Raw genomic sequence first — 19,513 nt, 5'->3', positions numbered from 1 at the left:
CCCTGAAGAGGTCCTCTGTCCGTGCACGTGTAGTCTGTCACTTTGCCAAGCTGTGAGTCACCTCCGGGCCAGCACTGTCCATGCTCAGGGCGCAGTGCTTTTCATGTGTCATTAGGCAATTTGTTCTCAGCCCATTAGAACCACTGCTGTTTCAGAGGGACTTACTGCAACACATGTGCAACTCAGTGGCCTAATGCCACCTCCCATTTTCACCCGTCCCTACAGGGAGCTGTGTCATACAACGCCAGGAGGCACTGTTGACACACTCTGTATTTGTTCTTTAGTCATTGTCTTCCTCTGTAGCTCTTTTGCATTTTAGAATTGTTGAGAAATGTTTTTATTTTGAGCTGAAATCAACCTCCTGGCGTTGCTGACGCAGTCTGTGTGCCCAGCTGCTGCTACAGGGTTCCTTTCGCTCCAGATCCTTCTTCTCTGCCTCCTCAGTTCCCAATTCCCAGGCTCCCTGCGGTTTGCCATTCTCCTTTCAGAGTCAGAGCTGGCTGCTGTGTGGGCCTTGGGAGCAGGCGGCCTTGCACCCCTGGCTGGCGGGAGACACCAGTGCTGAGGCAGCCAGGCAGACCCTGAACGCCCCACCTCTGCCCTTCTCAGCCTTGTGGTTTGTGAGGGGAGAAGTGAAGGAAGTTGGGGATGTAATGGAGAGAATGACTGCACGTGTACTTAGCCAGGACCAGCGGGAAAGAGCAGCGGGGCTGAGGGAGTGGGGAACCGGCATCAGGCGCAGCACGGCCTGGGAGACAAGGGCGGAGCAGGGGCCGCAGGCCCCCCCACTCTCCCTGAATACCGAGGAAAGGTCTGCCTCATTCCAAATGGACTCTTATGTTTACTTTATTTAGTCCCTGGGCCTTCTAGCGGTGTATACCACATACTTCATTACCTTTATCTTTGTTTAGCCCATTAGTAAAAAATGTGAAAAGATGGTAGAGAGATTGTAGGCGCCCAGGTTGATATTACCACCCATTTATCAGCTCTCAGCCTTACATTAAAAAGCTGCCACCCACTGGGTCCACACAGCCCCCGAGGACTATTCACTAGTCGGATAACATTTGAGAGTTCCGACAGCATCACTCGCTCTTAGGGCATCTTTGCTAACTCCTAGCCTCACTGCTTTCCTTCATGTACTGAACAGTCCTCCATTTCAGAATTTTATTCCAGAATGCTGCTGCAAAACAGTCTTTTTCTGGGGCGAGGGACCAGGGATTGAACCCTGTGGTGTTCAACCACCGAGCCATGTCCCCAGCCCTTTTAAAATTATTTAGAGACAGGGTCTTGCTACATTTCCCAGGGCCTTGCCAAGTTGCTGATGGTGGCTTTGAACTCAGGATCCTCCTGCCTCAGCCTCCGGAACCACTGGGATTACAGGCATGCAGCTTGTTTTGCACCAAACTGCAAAACAGTCTTTTAAATTCTTTCATCTTCCTTCTTTAAATTGTCTCCCTCAGAGTCAGATTGCCTCAAAAATCATCCCTGTGGTGGTTCATGGCAATCACATGAAATCTGGGTACTGTTGGTACAAAGACATGAGAATTCACTATTCAACAGAGCAGTCATTTGAACCTGAACTGGGTGTATCTGGGTCTCCCAGTTTCTAGTTTCCTCCTCATAGGCAAAGCACACAGAATAGGAGCCACTTGACCCCGTGACACCCAGCTGTGGTGGGAGGTGCCCAGCCAGGGTGTTTTGGTTTCAGGTGTAGAGCAGGAGCCCATTCTCTGCTGCCCTGTTCTCACCAGGCAGAGCACTGCACAGCGTTATGGCCTTATTTTGTATGCACTTTAAAAGTCTGAGATACCCTGGACTATTTCATCCACTCTCCCTCTGTCTGAGATGCCTCTGATGTCTTTTCTGAATTTCTAGGGTGTTGGCAGGAATCTGGCTAAAACCAGCACTGTAGAAAGTAAGAAGGGAAAGTAACATTTATATAGTTTAATTCATTTTAGAAAGCTAACGGAGTGATCACACAGCGCTCTCCCTCTGCGCTCATACCACTCACCTCCTTACAGACAAGAACGTAGATGCCAGAAACTTTGAAAACTCCTAACTCCTGTGACATAAAACAAGACTATACCTTTGCATGAAAAACACGAGGATAGCAATCACATGAGTCTTACCCAGTGAAAAACTTTGCCAACACAGTCAGAGAGACATTTCTAGATACCGAAAAGATCCAAGTAGGTGCTTAATAAGTGCCTTTTAATAAATCCGCAGCCTTGATATTAAACTGAGACAAGGCTGTAGGGCGAGGAGTACCTGGTCTGTCCCTGTTCACCTTTACTGGAGAGTGGCTGGGCTTTTCACTGGCAATTGCACCTACCAAGTGTGGACTTAATACAGTCCTACTTATGGGAGGCTTTTTCCTGGCTTTAGGAAAGGGAGTCCAGAGACAATTGAAATTCGATTGTTCAGGCCTTTGTGAGGCTCTGATGGAGGGGTAGGACCCATCCCTGCCCCCAGAGAGGGGATACCCTAAAGAGGTGAAATCCTACAGCTTTTGGCTATAGGATAGTTTCAAATAGTAGTTGACTATCATGAATATATACTGTGCCAGTTGGTGACAAATGCTATGAATTTCCTGGATTCAGTGACATAGTGACACCTTTACTCTCCTCTTTGGTGGTATGTTGAGTGCTTTGATGCCATTGTGACAGGTCAAGACCCTGAAACCCCCAAATGCTTGGAAATTTGCTTGAAATCTGGAAACACCCAAGCTCACACCTGAAATGCAGGGGCTTGAGGTGGTAAGGGTGTGAATCAGGGCCAGCGTGGCCATACTGTGACATGAGGTGTTGGCGCCCCCCACCTTCCTCACAGGTTTGGTTCTGGGGTGAGAGGCACTATGGCCTGACCCTCCTGTCAGACATGGACAGTAAGGGTGGGATTCATTCATCCTGACCAGAGAAGGAAAAAGGATGTTTTCAATTAAACCTCTGAAGGCATTTTTAGGAAGTGACCCTCCTGAGTGGCAATAGACTTCTGACTCCTCATCCTTACAGACACCATATCTTTGTATAGATGTGGAAGGGTCCAGAAAGAGGGAGTATAGGCAGCTGGTCTGAATCCACTTTGGTGACTGACTGGCAGAGGCAAAGAAGGATCCAGAGTCTGAAACGTCAGATGCTGATCTGGTGAATGCACCTGTGAAAAAAAGCGGGGTCACACTGCCCACTTGAAGAGCCAGCTCACCCTACCCCAAGCCGCACCTGCTGGGCAGTCCTGTGTTGCCCCGCCAGGAGCATCACCAGGCTCCGTGGTCCTGATTTGCAGCGTCCGTTGTTAGCTGGTCCCTCACTGCAGCTATGACCGGGGCCCGAGTTGTTGGAAAGGGAGGTGATGTCAGCCAGTCGCGAAGCGTGTTGCATTCATGCCAGCTTCACGCTGTCCTCTGTAAGCCGCACTTCAGGACAGCTTCAACTGAGGCCTTGAAGACAGTGCTGCTGATGGAGGCTGAACACGTTCCTAACGGACACCACGAGTGACCTCTCACGAAGTAAGTGCAGAGTCCCTTTGGCCAGGGCCTCCCGGGGAGCACTGGGGAGAATGCAGCAGCCTCACGGCTTACTGCAGACCCAGGCAGAAGCCATCAGTCACAGGCAGGCTGTGGTGGCACCAAGCCCTCCTCCAGCCAGTCCTCGGTCCCTTGGGACACCTGCTGACCAACCAGCTGACCAGCACATTGCTCCCTCCATTCATCTCAGCGCACATGTGGGAGGTTTACACAGCGGGAGCGCGCTGGACTCCCTCCAGCCTTGAGCAGGAGCCAGGGGCCTCAGGCTGCAGAGGTCTCACTGGTCGCTGCTTCTGCTTGTGATGGGGCACCTGTGGGTGTTGGGGTAGGGTGGGGGTGTGTTTGGGGGACATAGGTCACAAACTTAATGAATGGGAGGATGGCACATTTTCAGCATCCCCTGGTAAGTCCTGCAGGTTTTTGAGCAGTGGTGATGTGGACACAGCCTCCCTGCCCTTCAGGTGCCTCTCTGCCTGGCAGTGACCCAGGAGGTAGGCGCCACTCCCGCTGTACAAATGGCAGGTGGGCTGTGAGAGGCAGGGAGGCTGGCTGGAGGCTTGCAGTGACCCCAGCAAGGCAAGTCACTGTGAGCTGTACCTGGAATATCATGGGCACTGCAAAGGGTCCCTCTGCCTCACTCTGGTCCTCAGTGGAGGATGGCCCTAAAATCCAGGGGCAGGCCTGCCAGGGCACTCAGACAGGAGTGCACACACCTAGGGGGAGCATCCCCGGGGGCTTGCCTGCGGGTCCTTGTGCAGGGGAGCTGCTATGCTGGGCGCACACAGGGAGTCAGCAAGCGTGGGTCTCCCCCAAGTAGGTGGGGATGAGCTCCTTTCTTCATCTGTGCAAGTCACTTGTGTGAATATTCACCAGGCTCCGATATTGTCTCGTAGGCAGAAAGCGCTCTAGACCTCACTTGTAACTCGGCTCCTCTAGGTCAGTGGAAAGTGCTTAGTGACTCTGAATAGGCTGAGCCTTTGGTGGGATGTTTGGCCAGCTCTGGTGTGGACCAGTTCATCTCTTCTGCAACCACAGCAAAACAGTAGGTCCTTTACGTGGGAAAGACGTCTGTTTCATTCATGCTTCTAAGTGCCTGTCAATTCAATCGCCACTGGCGTCTCAGCGTAGAAGGACGTACATGTTTCAGTTGTTCCCCTTCTGAAATGTCACTGCTTCATGTTCCCCTGGCGTGTCTGTCCTCTGTTGGCTGATTGGTCTGCAGAAGTCCTCCCCATTGGCCAGCACTCCCAGACCACTCAGTTTGCTGAAGAGCAGAACCTTTCAGTGGTGTAAATTGGTATCCAGTTGGGAGCCAAGATGGAAGACAGAAGCCCAGAATGTTCTGGTCCATGGGAGCTGGTCTGTGGAGCACCAGGCTCTTTGGCTGCTAGGAAGGGGTAAGGCATATCTTCGTAATGATCCTGCTCTTTCTTGCTAACAGTGAGGCCATTTCCCAGATCACTAAAGAATGCCCAGGCTTTGTTGTTTTTTCATGTTCGATTTCTTTTTTGTGGGGAGCCAGGGGGTACTGGGGACTGGGGATTGAACTCAGGGGCACTCTGCCACTAAGCCACATCCCCATTCCTATTTTGTATTTTATTTAAAGACAGGGTCTCACTGAGTTGCTTAGCACCTTCCAGTTGCTGAGGCTGGGTCTGAACTCGTGATTCTCCCTCTGGAACCACTGGGATCATAGGCGTGCCCAGCTCATGTTCAGTTTCAAGATCAGCTTTTTCTAGGATTGGGCAGCTCCTTAATATTCACACAGTGGACTCCATTTCAGCAAGACAGAAAACCAGAGCTGCCTTCTGGAGGGCCTTTGCTGTTTAGGGATGTGCTCTGCTAGTCCCCACATCCTGCCGTCTCTGTCCTCAGAGAGGCGCTCTGTCACTGTTGGCATAGCCACCTCAGTGATCTGTGTGCCTGTAGGTGCCGCCTCACCCCAAGCTTCCTGGCTACCCCCTGCTGTGAGCATGACCCTGCCAGGGCAGAGGCAGAAGGGGGGCAGAGCAGTCAGTGTAAACACACACCACAGGTGACCCAGACAAACACTTTAATTTTTTTTTTTTTTTGGAGGCATACTTTCGTCATCTTACCTAAAGCACTTTTCACTGTCTCTGGCAATCAAAGGTTACAGAAGACTCAGCTCAGCACCAGAGGATGACAGGGGGACTCACCCCTCTGTCCCCAGCCCTGCTCCCCCCTGCAGCCTCCAAGACCCTTTGCATTGTCACAGAGGCAGGCCCACACGCAACTGCACAGCCACTCTCTCCCTCCCTGTCTCTCAAAACCACACACACACACACACACACACACACACACACACGTGCGCGCGCGCTAGAGAGTGAAAAGAAAACCAAACCCACGAAATCACACGGGGAAAAACGATTTAAGAGCATCATCTTCCCCCTCTGCCTCCGAGACCGAGCTCCATGTCTGGGGAGGCCTTGATGTGTGCTCGTGCCGGCAGGGGCTCACCCAGCCTCCATCATCATGTCCCACTAAGAAGGCTGTGCAGAGGCCACCAGTTCCCCAAGGTTCCCTTTGGAGGTGACACATCCCTGAGTTAGTCACTCTGCTTCTGTTTGTTGTCGATGTTGCCATAGGCAGAGCCCTTGTCGATTTCTGTCACACCAATCATCCATCGAACTCCCATGGAAGCTGCAGAGACAGGGCAGGAGCAGAGATTAGCAGGAGGACAGACTGCAGGGAAGTTTGCCTGGCGAGAACCTGGGGGAGACAGGTGGGTGCAAATCCCAAGCATCAGTGAGAGCTGGCAGATTGGAGGTGCCTTTTCAGGACCCCAGCTTTAGAGTCAATCTAAAATGTCAGTCTACGTGACATTGAAAGGAACCGAGTAAGGCTGCTCGGTTGGGTTTTCATTCTTGTGTACTGGAAGTGAACAGCTGTTTGTGGGACCCACAGAATTCTCAGCTTTCCATGCTGATCCCCATGGCAAAGAGGGTTCTTTTGCCAGTGCAGGGTAGGAGCTTATGGGACCTCAGCAAAGGAGCCTGGAAAATGCAGGGCTCCAACATCTAAAGCACCCAAGTTCAGCATGCCTGGGGCGAGTACTGGAGTGGTGAGTGAAGTCCCTGCCCTGGCTGAGAGCCTTCACACCTGTGGGTGTGAACCGTAACAACCTCTGCAGAACCCAGGCCTGAGCCCAGTTAGCCACCAGGAGGCTGGAAAACAGGGCTGCTGCTCAGAAGTGGCCTGTTCCCTCTGGAGAGGGCAGACTTCCATAGGTCCTTGGTACAAACAAGGACCACACCTCGGTCACCTTGATGTGCCCCCCATCACAGGGCCAAGCAAACACTATGTGTGATCATCATTCATGAACCAACAGGGGAGTGAACAGAGTCTCCCAGAGCAGTGGCACCAAGCTCTGTAGACTTCCTCAGTCATGGATGGGGCAGAGGCACGTATCCCATAGGTCATTTAGAAGTGAGGAGACTTCTGCTTGAGGCCACCTCTCGAGAAGCTGAGACTCGAACCCTGGCCTGGTCCTAGAACTCACATAGAATTACTCAGTGCTACTGTAAAGTAGAAGAGGGGAGCACAACACGGACTCTGCTCAGAGGCCTGTGAGGAGGAGAGGAGCAACACTGTGCCACGCAGGGCGTGGCCTGTGGATTGGCAGCTGCTCTGCCTCGAGGGCAATGTGCAGCCTCACAGGCCCCTCAGCCTGGCCCCACGCTCCCACTGCCTCCACCTGGAAGCCTCTTGCTCTCCACTTACCCATGCAGAAGACGAGGATGAAGGTGGCCAGTGTCACAGAAGAGCCACTGCTGACCATGCTGACCAGGAACTGGAAGAAAGGGTAAAGCAGCAGCGAGGCCCAGAACAGCCAGTTGAGCAGGGCCCAGGGCCGCCGTGGGGGGACCCGGGGGGTCTCTGGGAAGACACCTGTCCTGTAGTACTCCTCCTGAAAAGCATCCTGGGGACAGAGGAAGGGACCCTCTGATACAGCACTGGACTAGGCTAAACTGGCCTGCCCAGACCCACCCAGGACGCACTCCACACTGACATTCTGGCCTCTCCACACAGGATCTGCAGACTCCACATGCAGTCCACCAGCACCAGCACCCTGTCTGTGCCCTGCAGCTTCCCAGGGGCTGGGACTTCAAGACCACACAGATGACAGAGGGCCTTGAAGCCTGTAGATGCCACTCACAGGAGGTGATGGAGCACAGGCAGACTTCTTCCGTGAGAGCAAATTAGGAAAATATTAGATGGCCCCTTCTCAGTATGTCTTGGGAAGAAAGAAAGAGTGGAAGCTAAGGTCCTGCTCAGAGGAAGGAGGGGCTCCTGCAGGTCTGAACCCAGCCATGGCAAAGCCACCCTCAGGGACTATATCCTGCTCATGCTGGTGATGTTCTGGATTAGGCAGGCAACCAAATTGTTGACCCAGAAGCACTTTAGACTGCATCCATTGCCAAAGATAACTGTAGCATCTTGCAGGAATATTCTGCCCCAGGGCCACAGCCAGGAAACAGCAAGGGCTGTGGGGCCTACTTCGTCTTGGCCACTACACCCATAGACAGCTTCATTCTCTCTGTGAAGCCCTTTAAAGACATTTCACTTGTTTTCCCCTCACCTTCTCCTGGTAGAGCTTGTGGAGCCAGGCCGAGCACTTGTCCTCATCTTCGGGGATGTCTTCCATTGGAATCCGCCTGCAAGGGCAGAGAGCAGCTAGTGGTGGGGAGGCCACAGCCATACCCGGGGCCAGCAGCACTTTCAGCATAACAGTGCCTGCTCTCGGGGCTTTCATTTAGGTGGCCTACACAGTGTGGAAGCAAAGAGGAGTACTTCCATGGAAGCCAAAGTGTAGTCATGGTCCAAGCAGGATGGAGCAAGGACCTGATTTGATGACACAAAGATGGTGAGACGCGGGGACACCTGCCCTTTTCTCTTTTCCCTCCTGCCTAACAGAAAGGCTCCCCAGATCTGACACTTGCCTTAGTCTCCAACACGTACAGAATCTACATTTAGGAGATAATACGCCAGTCATTTTTTCAGCAACGGCCAGATGCCTCCCATCAAGTGATCTGACCTGGTAGCACCAAGGCAGGCCCCTGCCAGAGTGTCACTACATGAAAGGACCTGGATGGGAGAAACCAGGGCATCTGCCCCTCTGGGCTCAGGGATCCCTGTGTCACTTTGCACCCCAGTGTTTACTCACAGGTTCAAGGGTGGCCCTGGGGCCATTGCTAGTAGGGGCATGAGGATCATTCTGCAGACAGCCCATCAGAAACAAGGGGAGATGCCACTTTGCTCTGTCTCCTGTTCCATGTCTGTCTGTCCCTTTCTCTCTCTTGCTTGCTCGCTTTCTCTTCTGAGGCTGCTGGCTCTGGTGACTTCAAGGACTGTGAATTTACACTTGCTTTTGTCCTTGAGAAAGGACAAAAGGCTCGTTTCACTTCTCACTGCTCAGGAATATCTTAGGAAGAAGAGACACTTCAGAAATTCTTTGCCAAGGTGTAGCTTTTCAGAGAATGGAGGCTGGGATTTCACCTCATCAGAGATGACGGGAGCCACCACTTTTAGAATAAGGGCTTCCTTCTCAGGCAGAATTCTACAGAGGTAAGCTTTTAACATAATTAAGACTTACCCTGCAAGTTTCTCTGGAAACTTTCCTGTCTTCTCTTCCCCTTTCCTGTCCCTACATCTCTTTCCATGCATACACCATTTCTTTCTTTGCTCTTCTGATCTGCCCTCGTTTGCAGATCAGATCTTTCAGTGTGGTTCATGAGGAGGTTAGAGATGCTGCCTGCAAACTATTTCTTTGCTTGCACCAAGGAGCTGCTCTTTTCAGTAATGTCCTTGGCACTGTTGCCCTGGATGTTTTCATGCTTCACACTGAGGTGCAGTGTCTCTCAGAGCAAGGCCTCAGCCATCCCAACTGGGTCACTACAAGGAGAGAGGTGAATTGAGTAGCAAAAGGAATCTTCCTGGGGGCTGTGGAGATAACTCAGCCGTAGAGTGCCTGCCTCGTATGCATGAGGCTCTGGTACTGGTCCCCAGTACATTATAAAATCTCCTGGGAGGCCACGAGTGAACTTGACAACGAGACGGGAGCCAGTTTGGGGATGTGTGCTCTGATTGCCACAAGCTCGGGAGAGTTGCAGTGACCTAAGAAAACGTGGAGCTCCTGCCAAGTGTTGAAGGAACTTGAGAGAGAAAAGCGCATTTTGTCCCTGAAGAAGACCCCCTTAGGGAGGGTGGGGATTCCCAGCTTTCTCTGGCAGCAGCTGAGTGAAAGACAGTGGCCACCCCACCATTTGGAAGATCTCAGAATGCTGCTCTCTACTGCCTCTAAGGATCTGGGCTCGATTCCAGGCAGGGAGTGGCTTTGGACTTCAGCGGTCAGCCCACCAGCACATCTCCTTGGGAATGTTCAAACATTATGTTGAGCCTAGTGAGTATGGTCAGCCACTGGCGTTTCGTTGAGCCATGCTGTAGCTTGGCATCAGTAGAGTCTTGAATGGGAAAATACATACCACTTGCCTGTGTCTCTGCTGGTGGGCATTTCAGGGGCTCTTGGTCAGACTTTGGAGGAGATGACCCACAGCACAGGAAACCAGGCCAACCCCACCAGAGTCAGATTGGACTTAATGAGTAAGTCACTGACCTAAGGCAAATCACCCTTTCGTTTTACCATCTGCAGCTTCTCTAAATTTTTCCTGCTCATCTTGGTGACATTCTGGAGATTAGACAGTAAGCCCATTGTGTTAGTCAATGGACAGGTGAAGAGAATTGGCCTAGGGAGGGTCTTCCCTAGTCATGACTAACTGGAGAGTAACCCACGTGAGGTCTTGCAGGAGTGTTCTGCACCTCTACGTCTCCTTACCAACACTGGGTGCTGTCACTCGTGTGTATTTGCACAGGGCAGATCCATCTTCCAAGAAAAGGGTCAATAAAACAATTGCTTTACACTCAATATCTAAATGATTGATTATGAAATATGGTCTGCCCTTTCACCAGCCAGGGCTCTGGGATGAAAATGAGTTGGTATAAGAGGTTCAAGAAGTAGCTGGGAGGGAAAGAGGCTTCCCCAGGTTAGATTGTTCCAAATAGTAGAAAGTCACTCGAGTTCATAACATAAATGTAGACTATAAATGAGTTCAGGGTAAAACAGACTGAATGCAAGATGTTAACCAGATGTCCCTAGAAGAAGGTCTCTCGGTCATTTGTGACTTATTTACTTAGCAACGAGCTTTCTCTTTTCTGAAAAGGAAAGAGGCAGCTTACCTGACATAGCAATCGGCATGATATTTCTTTCCATTTAGGACTCCCAGCAGTGTTGGGTTTTCATTATTTCTGAAATTGAGTGTACAGTCATATACAGCTGGAACTATAAAAATAAGACAAACACAGAGCAGTATATAGCAGGTGGACCCGTTTCTGTTTTGCAGACACACATTCGAAGACATAACATCGCTAACTGGTTGTCTACGAATGGCACAATCAGATTTCCTTGTGCTTTTTCTATGTTGTTCAAATGTTCTACACCAAACATGTAATCAGAAAACCCCCTTATAGTATAGTAATGAGTAATTGCTGAGGTCAGATCAATTTTAAAATTGTAGCAATACTACAATATTAGATCTAGATGTGTGATAACAATGATTGGCATCTTTCTAATATGCATGACCTGTTGTGCTCACAAATGCCCATATTTACACAAGACAAGTTAATGGGAAGCATATTAAACATCTAAGCATGTCTGTTTCCTGGGAGCATTTTTTTCCCCTAGAACAACAATGAGACAGCTACAAACCTACCATAAGATACTGACTGGAAGTCCTTCAGGAATTGAATCAGAGTCAGTTGCAACATGGCCAAGAAATTATGCATGATGTTAATGGTCCACTCAGTGGTGAGTGGCCCTGTCAGCACATTGGACTTAATGTGAAAAGTTGTGGTTGTAGCCCCCAGCCTGCCCCTGCTCAGAACGCTCTGGTTCTCAGGATGGAAGATGGTGAGAATGAACCAGTGAGTGATAGAAATGCCTGGTGGAAACGTGGACTCTTGTGCTGTGTAGGACACGCATGGACAGTGGAAGGAACAGGGATTTGTGTCAGACTGGACGTGAATCCCAGGGCCACCTTTCTCAGTGGGGTGGTGTTTGCTTGGACAGGTGTCTCAGCCCTCCAAGCCTAGTTCTGGAGTATGTAGTCCTTCTGATGCCTTTGTCACTGTGGCTGAAATGACAATCAGGTACTGGCTGCAGGTCCAGCACCTTGTGCTCACCACATTATGAGCCTGGCCCTTCATTGAGAACTCTACATGTACCATTGCTATCAAGAAAAGGAATAGAAAATACTAGGAAGCTTCACAAGTTCTTCATCTAGTTGGGAAAGTGGGGAACCCAGATTTGAAAATGATAAAATCACTATCATATTTTCCCTCCCTGTTGCCTGACCCCCCTGCAGGTGCTGCAGGCCCACCATCTTTGGCAGGGGGAGAGGGTCCCTCCTGGTGGCCTGCAGGAGTGCCTGGGAGCAGGGTCCCCAAAGTGAACCGCACCACAGAAAACAGCTGGTCCAGCCAGGCACTGAATCACCTGCAATCCCAACATCTCATGAGGGTGAGGCAAGAGGACCGTGAGTTCAAAGCCAGCTTCAGCAACTTAGCAAGTCCCTAAGCAACTTAGCGGGACCCTGGTTCTAAATAAAATATTAAAAAGGGCTGGAGATGTGGCTCTGTGTTTAGGCGCCCCTGGGTTCAATCCTTGGCACCAAAAAAAGAAAACAGCTTGACTTCCATATCCTCAGCATCCAGCTAAATCCTGAGGCTGGCCTATGCAACAGTTCGGGGTCTCTTGCTCTTTGTCTCACGACGAGAGGAGAGATGAGGACAAGGCCACGGGAAACCAGCAACACAAGGCCTGAAGCCATGACGTGGCTCTGGTGACAAAGGGCCCAGCCTTGCCCCCCTCTCTCCATAGGATGGACCCCAGCCTTTCCTGGGTATACCTGGCATGTGACACCCAAGGAAGGTCTGCCCAGCCAACGGAGCTGCCCCCGAGACCCAAAGCTGTGTGATGGACCATCCAACCAGAGGGCAGTGAGGCCCAGGGACCAGGGATTCAGGAGCTGGGAAGCCACATGAGTTATCAGGGAAGAGTGTTTTAAACTGCAAAGAGGACTAGAGGTCAGAAACCTATCATTGGTTTCCTTGTTTCTTCTACCTAACAATAATTCAAGGCTCGAAACTCGCAGGTCAGCTGCCAGACACAGGTGGTTCATCATCTGCAGGCAGCTGATGCCAACAGATCGGCAGGAAATGCCCCAAACCAACAGGGCTCAAGTGGGTCTGTGGCCAGGGGCCCCTGCAGGATCCAGCACATTCCACACAGTCACACGGCAGTGCCACTGCTGAGCAGCAGAGGGCAGTGTTTGCTGGGATGCACTAAGGAGAGGTGCCCAGCAGGTTCTGAATCCCTCAGAGACCCTAATTTAGCAGTCACTCCTGCTGTCAGCCACATGCCGGCTCCAAGGCATCACCAGGGAACGGCACTGCAGATCACGGGCTGTGGGCGCCCTGTGCTGGCAGGAGTGGCGGTGCTGCAGAGGCTGCCTCCTTACCTACATCCCTCAAGCACCTCACAGTGATGGCGAAGCCCTTGGTGCGTGGCAGCAGGTGGTGTTTGAGGCTGGGCAGCCCCTTGGCTTGGGCCACCTGCATGCTGATCTGGTGTTTCTTCTCTGTGAACCGTGTGCCCTCGCAGTGGATCAGGAACTGGAAGGTAGAGGGGGGACTGTCACACAGGACCCTATGGGTCCACAGTGTTCCAAGGTCACACACAATCCCAGATCACACGAGGTTGTCAAGTCACACGTCCTGAGATCATACACAACCCTGCAGTCACACCGCCTTGTGGTCACACACCACCCCAGGTCGCATGCAATTCTGTGTTCACCCATGGATACGAAGTGACACAGAGTTGTGGCCACAAAAGGACCCGCAGGGATTGGCAAGACGTGCTGCTCCCACGTACAAGATACTTCTCGGGATAATCCCGGAGGTGCAACAGGCTCCTGGCGACTGTCTCGCGATCTTGCTCCCACTTGCGTGTGCAGAAGATCATTTCCGTGAAGTACCACATCCAGCCAATGATTGGGACGTAAGACAGCTCTTTCTTGGCCAGGACCTTGGAGTTCTGAAACAGGAAGCAGCACAGGGTGTCCATAAAAGAGAAGGCGGGGGGGGGGGGGATCACCCCTTATGGCTCTTGGAGGTGTTAGTGGGAAAGGAGAGGTGTTCACACGGGAAGCCGCACGCGTTCCAGAACACCCTGTGGCCAAAGCTGGTGGCCCTGGAGCCCTTCCCACTGTGTCAACGGGAGGTCAAGGCCACTCACTGTTGGGGGACAGGGAGGGAGGCTGGGTGCGTGCTGCAGGCAAGGCAAGCCAGAGTCGTTACAGACGAGGAAGTGGAGCCCAGAGAGGTTCTCGGGCACAGGCCCTTGGTGGAGCGGAGTCCATCAGACCAGCAGGTGCTCCGGCCCTCTGCCAGCTGCTTTTTCTCATCTCTGAAGCCATGAATGGTGCTGAGTGCCCGCCACAGACCTTCCTGAGGTGTTGCAGGGTGCGGCAGCCTGGCCCACCATTAGGTTGGCATCCCAGCCACCGAGCCCCAAGGGCTGCCAGGGGTGGCCCCAACCAGCTGTGCCCAGAACCCACAGGCCCTCTCCAGGCTGGGGAGCACCAGGGTTTCCATGGGTACCAGGGAGGGGACACAGAACAACTGGCCAGGATGCTCCTCCCTCAAGCTGGGGAGGTCCCATGTCCCAGGGGAGTCAGGCTGAGCTGCTCCTGACAGCTGCCTGGTTGAGCCCTAAACCTGAGCCACCCAGGGCCAATGCGAAGACGCCCCCACACGGTCCTTCCCCCGCTCCCACTTTCTACCTTGTTTAAAAAGCAAACTTCACCCTCCCTGTGGGGAAGAGGAGCACGGACACATTTTGATGTGCTTTTCATTTTGGACATGGAAATTCCCTCAAAGAGAATCTAGCCATGCAGCCTGAAGCTGGCTGGCCACAGCCCACTTGGAGGTGAGTGCTGGCAGCGTGGACACTCTCCAGAGGGAGCGATGGCTGCCCTTTGCCCACCCAAGGCCACACACTTTGTATGAGTTCTATGTGATTCTAAACCCACGGGAATGTCCCGCACTTTACAAACCAAGGCTCAGAGACGTGAAGTGACTTGCTTAGCACCACACGTCACGTGGCGAACAGCTGAGGAGGCCGAGTGTGTTGGCCAGTCTCCCTCTGAGGCTGACGTCAATGGGGCACAGGAGCAGACACGTGGGCCACCTTCCCAGGAGCCGTGCCCTCCTCCTTTTGCACCCAGACTCCCTTCTGTTCTAAGGACCCTTGGCAGGGGGTTTAAGTGACAGGAGCCCGCTCCATCTGTGTGGCTTTGGTCAAGAAACAACTTTTCTGAGCTTCGGGCTTCTCACCTATGCCATAAGGAAATGGATGCTAATCAATTTCACAGGGTTCCCACAAGGGTCGAGTAGCCTGTTACTTGTAATTATAATGCACCAATAAAAATGTGGGGGAAAGGGCTGGACAGCATATGGAAACCCAGAGAAGCAGAGTCGGGGATTTCCACAAGTAGTGAAGAGTGTGGCCCTTATCATTGTCCCAGGCCTAGCACAGAGCCAGGGTCTCTTCATTCAGCCCATTTTCTAAACCCAGCATTAGCATAACAATGATAAATAAATCATATTTATCCCAGCATTAACCAATGGGCTCTGTGCTAACAGACTTATGTGACTTAACTAATTTATTACTAACAGACTAGAAGCTATGGTCCCCAGAAACAAATTATAAACATCAGGACGCTCTCAGGCCCATCAAGGTTTCTGTGTGTGGGTAGCAACAGCCTTAAGGAATTTCCAAGAAAACATACACTGACTCCAGATTGAGCTTGAAGGTAGACCTGACAGGCTTTTCTGACGAGTTAGTTATGTACAGACCCATCCCGATGCAGCATGTCTTGAAAGTCTGAATTTCTTAGGCAGTACAGGGTACTCCACAACCTATGGGGCTGAAGTGTCCTGCCCTGCCATTTTCTACTGGTATAGGGTCACCATCGTCATCATACATTCTACAGCTAAAAGTTTAAAAAGCTCGTGTGTGTATATGAGAGGGTATGTGGGGTGGTGAGGGGTGCAGCTCTCCTTCTCATCCCATGAGGCAGCCAAAGTCAGGACCACCACCACCCAGGGACACAGCCGTCCCATGAGCCCAGAAGGCAGTACCTTGGCCAAGGGGCCACCAGTACAGAGACCCACGGTAGTGGAAAGATCCACTCTGCCTCTCACGGATCCAGTGCCTTCCAGGCCTGAGATTGGGTGGCTCCCACCTCACTTCTGCCGTGAAAAATGATCCTAATGTGTCCCTTCTCGTTACCCTTACTTCAGCTTACTCTGTGAGTGCTAGTCAAGGTCTCCCCCAACATGGCAGCCTGCCATGTGCTGGCATGAAGACCCCCAGTGCCTGTGCTGGATGTTAAGCTTCTTGGAAAAACAGTCAGCACCTTGCCCAGCCACATTCCTGTGATGCCCCACAACCTCTGACCCTCCGTGGGGACCTGCAGAGAGCCTGGTCAGGGGTGAAGACCACTCAGAGAGAGGAAGGCATCGTTAGATAAATCTTTCAAACGCAGGACCGTTCCCACAGGTTTATCAGTTTGGCCACCAGTTAGTCATTTGTTTAACCCGGGGTCATTTATTTCTACTACATATATAAACTGAGGCCTCGTAATTAGAAATTCAAAAACAAGTGAGACTTTTGTAAAAAAAAAAAAAAAAAAAAATGAGCTAGTTGGAATGTTCACACTTCAACACTTGGATGTTTTTCTTGACCATGAACTGGAGAAAGCAGCAAACTGAAGTTTGGTGGAGCCCAGGCGAGAGTCTAGTGGGCAAGGAAGAGCAAAGCGGGCAGTTTCTGTTCTGTCTCTGCCACTGACTGCAAGGAAGTTGTTGAGCAGAGCCTCTCTTCAGCAAGGCTCATGGCTGCAGAGGACTGGCTGTGGCCAGGACTGTCGTGACGCCTCAGTCCCTACCAGAGTCATGCACAGGAAAGAGAGCGGAGCTCAAGATGATGCACCGAGAGAGAGTGTGAGCGAGAGAGTGAGCGAGAGACAGAGACAGAGTGTGTGTGTGTGAGAGAGAGAGTGAGAGTGTGTGTGTGAGTGCGTGTACACGCATACCGAAAGGTGAGAGACTCCATTTGTGCAAACTTGAGCTCCACAACTGGGGCCCAGTCTTGCTTACGCTCCTTCCTTTCTCTGCTTTCTACATTCTTGATGCCTGGAGGAAAATGCCATGGACTGTACTCTACCAGAGAATTCTCCAGAGAGTCAATAAACAAAATGAACTCTGTTCCACAATTAGTCACAGCCCTGGGGGAAATGCGCAAACCACACCTGAAACACAAAATGCTCTCTAAGAATTCATTTCTCCTAGACTAGAAATAAGTAGTGTGGTCCGCCAAAGCCCAGCCCACCGCCTGCAGCTCTCGGGCTTCAGACAAACATCTTCACCTGCAGCCCCCAGTCGGCATCCCTCCCCTTGCCAAGCCCAGGTGGTGTGTTCACAGCTGGGCAGGTGTGCAGGTGGGCCTGGGGACAGGAGCAGCCTTTGGGGGCCAGTCAGGGATCGCAGTCCAGCAGGACATTTATCACCGCTGACTCTGCTCCAAGGGGTCACGGTGATCAGGACAGATTGGGAGAGAGGAGGTCCCTGCACATGGCTCTGGACTGTCCTTCCTGAGCCCAGGTCCTCATGCCCCCGCTCAGTTTCTATTCCAAACAGCTGGCCCAGGGCCTTCCTGGGTGGCTCTAGGCCTGAGCAGCTAGGAAGACAAGAAGGCGTAAAAGGGCAGGTGGCACAACAGGACTCCCAGGGGCAGGTTGTGAGGGCAGTTTGCCCTTTGCGCAGTGCCATCTAAGCAGCAGGCATTTGCCCCACCTCGCAGGCGTGTGGGTGGCAGGCGACAGGGCCCTGAGCCAGCACAGGGGGCAGGGCAGACAGTACTGTGAGCAGCATCCCAGAGTAGACCATGTGACTGGCACAGTGCATGGTGCCCCAGGGGACCAGGCCACCCGGCCAGCACTGCCGCCAGCCTCCTTTACAACTGGACGGCTCGTTAAGACATTGCCAGAGAATTCCAGTCAATGAAAGAGGAGCCTGGCCACGTCTACCGTGGGCAGCCAGAGTAGGCTGATGTGCCCGGGACCACTCATCAGCTCACGAGCAGGGGCTCTCCTGAGCTGCCACTCCTCTCCTGGCTGGTGACTCACCTGGTCACCTTATTGTCACTATCAGGTTCCTTGTCCGTGCCACACCTGGCCCAGGAGGTGAACTGTGAGGGCAGAAGCAGCAGCCTGCCCACTCCCTCGGTCCCCATGGGGCCTGCCTGGTGCTGCAGACAGGGTGGACGAATCCCAGCCCAGATGTTCCATAAGAACGGGGTTTCATCCGCACAGGGATCTCGCACAGAACATCTGGGTAAATCCCAGGTAGCAAAAAGCTCTGTCCTCAACTTTATCTTGCTTTTCAAAAATAGGGAAATGGCCACAAAGGGACCAGTGGCATCCCTCCCTGGGCACCTTTGCTGTCTCCCATGAGCTGGTAGACACTAGGCGTTAGACTAGTGCTAACACAGTGCCATTCCTCCCTACAGTCTGTCCCAGACAGCACTGCCCACATGCCAGCCTCCCCTTCCCACCCCTCCTGTGTCCTGTCTTTGCCACAGTGGGCCTAGCTCCTCCCCGGGACTCTGACAGCACCAAGGTTAACACCCACAGCCTCCCGGGGCACTCCTGGGGTGCTCCAGGGCACTGCCCTGTAGGGAACAGGTTGAGTACCAGCCTGGCCACCTGCATCCTGCCGCCCCAGGTGAGAATGTCCTGTTGCCCTCAGAAGACCTGGCCTCGCAGGACAGCCATGCACACTGTCCCTTCACCTCCCTTCATACAGCACGGGTCCTTGGAGACACTTGATCTTTCAACCCACAGCACCCAGCACAGTGTCTTCAAGGGCTCACGCCCACAGTACACAATTCCTTGGACACATACTGTGAAAATATGTGGCTTGTTGCCATCACTAAGAATCTTATTTAAGGGGGCTAGGGTTGTGGCTCAGTGGAAGAGTGCTCACCTGGCATGCATAGGGCCCTGGGTTCGATCCTCAGCACCACATAAAAAAAAATAAAATAAAGATATTGTGTCCACTCAAAACTAAAAAATAAATTAAAAAAAAAAAAGAAAATTAATTTAAAAAAAAAAAGAATCTTATTTAAAAGGCAGGACCCAGCTTTGTGAGGGACTTGGATGTCCCTTCTACTCAGGAATAGTAATTCTGCACTCCTCTCTCTTTTTTACACAAGAAATACAACAAAGTTTCAATCTGTTTTTGGACTGAACTGCCTCGTTCACCCTGGATCGGAGTTGCTAAGCAGAAAATGGAGGTCTGAGATGTGGGGCTGGCCCCGGTGACTTCCCAGCCTCACGCCCCTGAGTGCTGGCTGGGCACACTCGTCCTCTTCTAACCAACGGCAGACATAGAAGTGAGGGGTGTCCCTTCTAATTCCAGCTACAAAAGTGCCCTGGCTTCTGTCCTGAGTGCTGGCTCTGGGGGGGATGGTGGCCATGTCCATGCCAAGGCCCACATGGCAGGGTCAGCAGTGACCTGCCATGAGACTGGAGGTGGGCAACAGACACTGGAGGCCCTGGGTGAGACCACCTCCCCCCACAGCTTGACTGTGGCCTTCTGAGTGGCCCTTGCTGAGCTGTGCCTGGATCCTGATCACATGAGCAAAGGCCATTGTCCCTGTGCCTGGGGACGTAAGCTGCTCAGTTTGAGGCTCCTCCTGCTGCCGTGGATAACTCAGGCACACGGCTTCTTTATCCTTAAAGATGTCCCAGGTGGCCCTGGAGTGAACCTCCCAGCCACACGTCCCCAGCA

The 19,513-nt window shown here is 52.3% G+C and overlaps 1 protein-coding gene across 1 annotated transcript in view; it reads right to left on the bottom strand.

The window, feature by feature from the left end:
• Positions 1–5,939: 5,939 nt before the first annotated feature.
• Agpat4 (1-acylglycerol-3-phosphate O-acyltransferase 4) overlaps positions 5,940–19,513 on the bottom strand; it is a 68,287-nt gene continuing 54,713 nt past the window's right edge. The window contains exons 3-8 of the mRNA XM_026393156.2: positions 13,530–13,691; positions 13,117–13,270; positions 10,778–10,880; positions 8,124–8,199; positions 7,265–7,463; positions 5,940–6,184 (exon numbers count right to left, since the gene is read on the bottom strand). Coding sequence (XP_026248941.1) covers positions 6,090–6,184; positions 7,265–7,463; positions 8,124–8,199; positions 10,778–10,880; positions 13,117–13,270; positions 13,530–13,691 — 789 coding nt within the window. The 3' untranslated portion in view covers positions 5,940–6,089. The remainder of the gene's footprint in view (positions 6,185–7,264; positions 7,464–8,123; positions 8,200–10,777; positions 10,881–13,116; positions 13,271–13,529; positions 13,692–19,513) is intronic.

Source organism: Urocitellus parryii, chromosome 8 (genome assembly GCF_045843805.1).
Source record: "Urocitellus parryii isolate mUroPar1 chromosome 8, mUroPar1.hap1, whole genome shotgun sequence".
NCBI lineage: Eukaryota > Metazoa > Chordata > Mammalia > Rodentia > Sciuridae > Urocitellus > Urocitellus parryii.
This window is presented reverse-complemented; position numbering and strand designations above follow the sequence as displayed.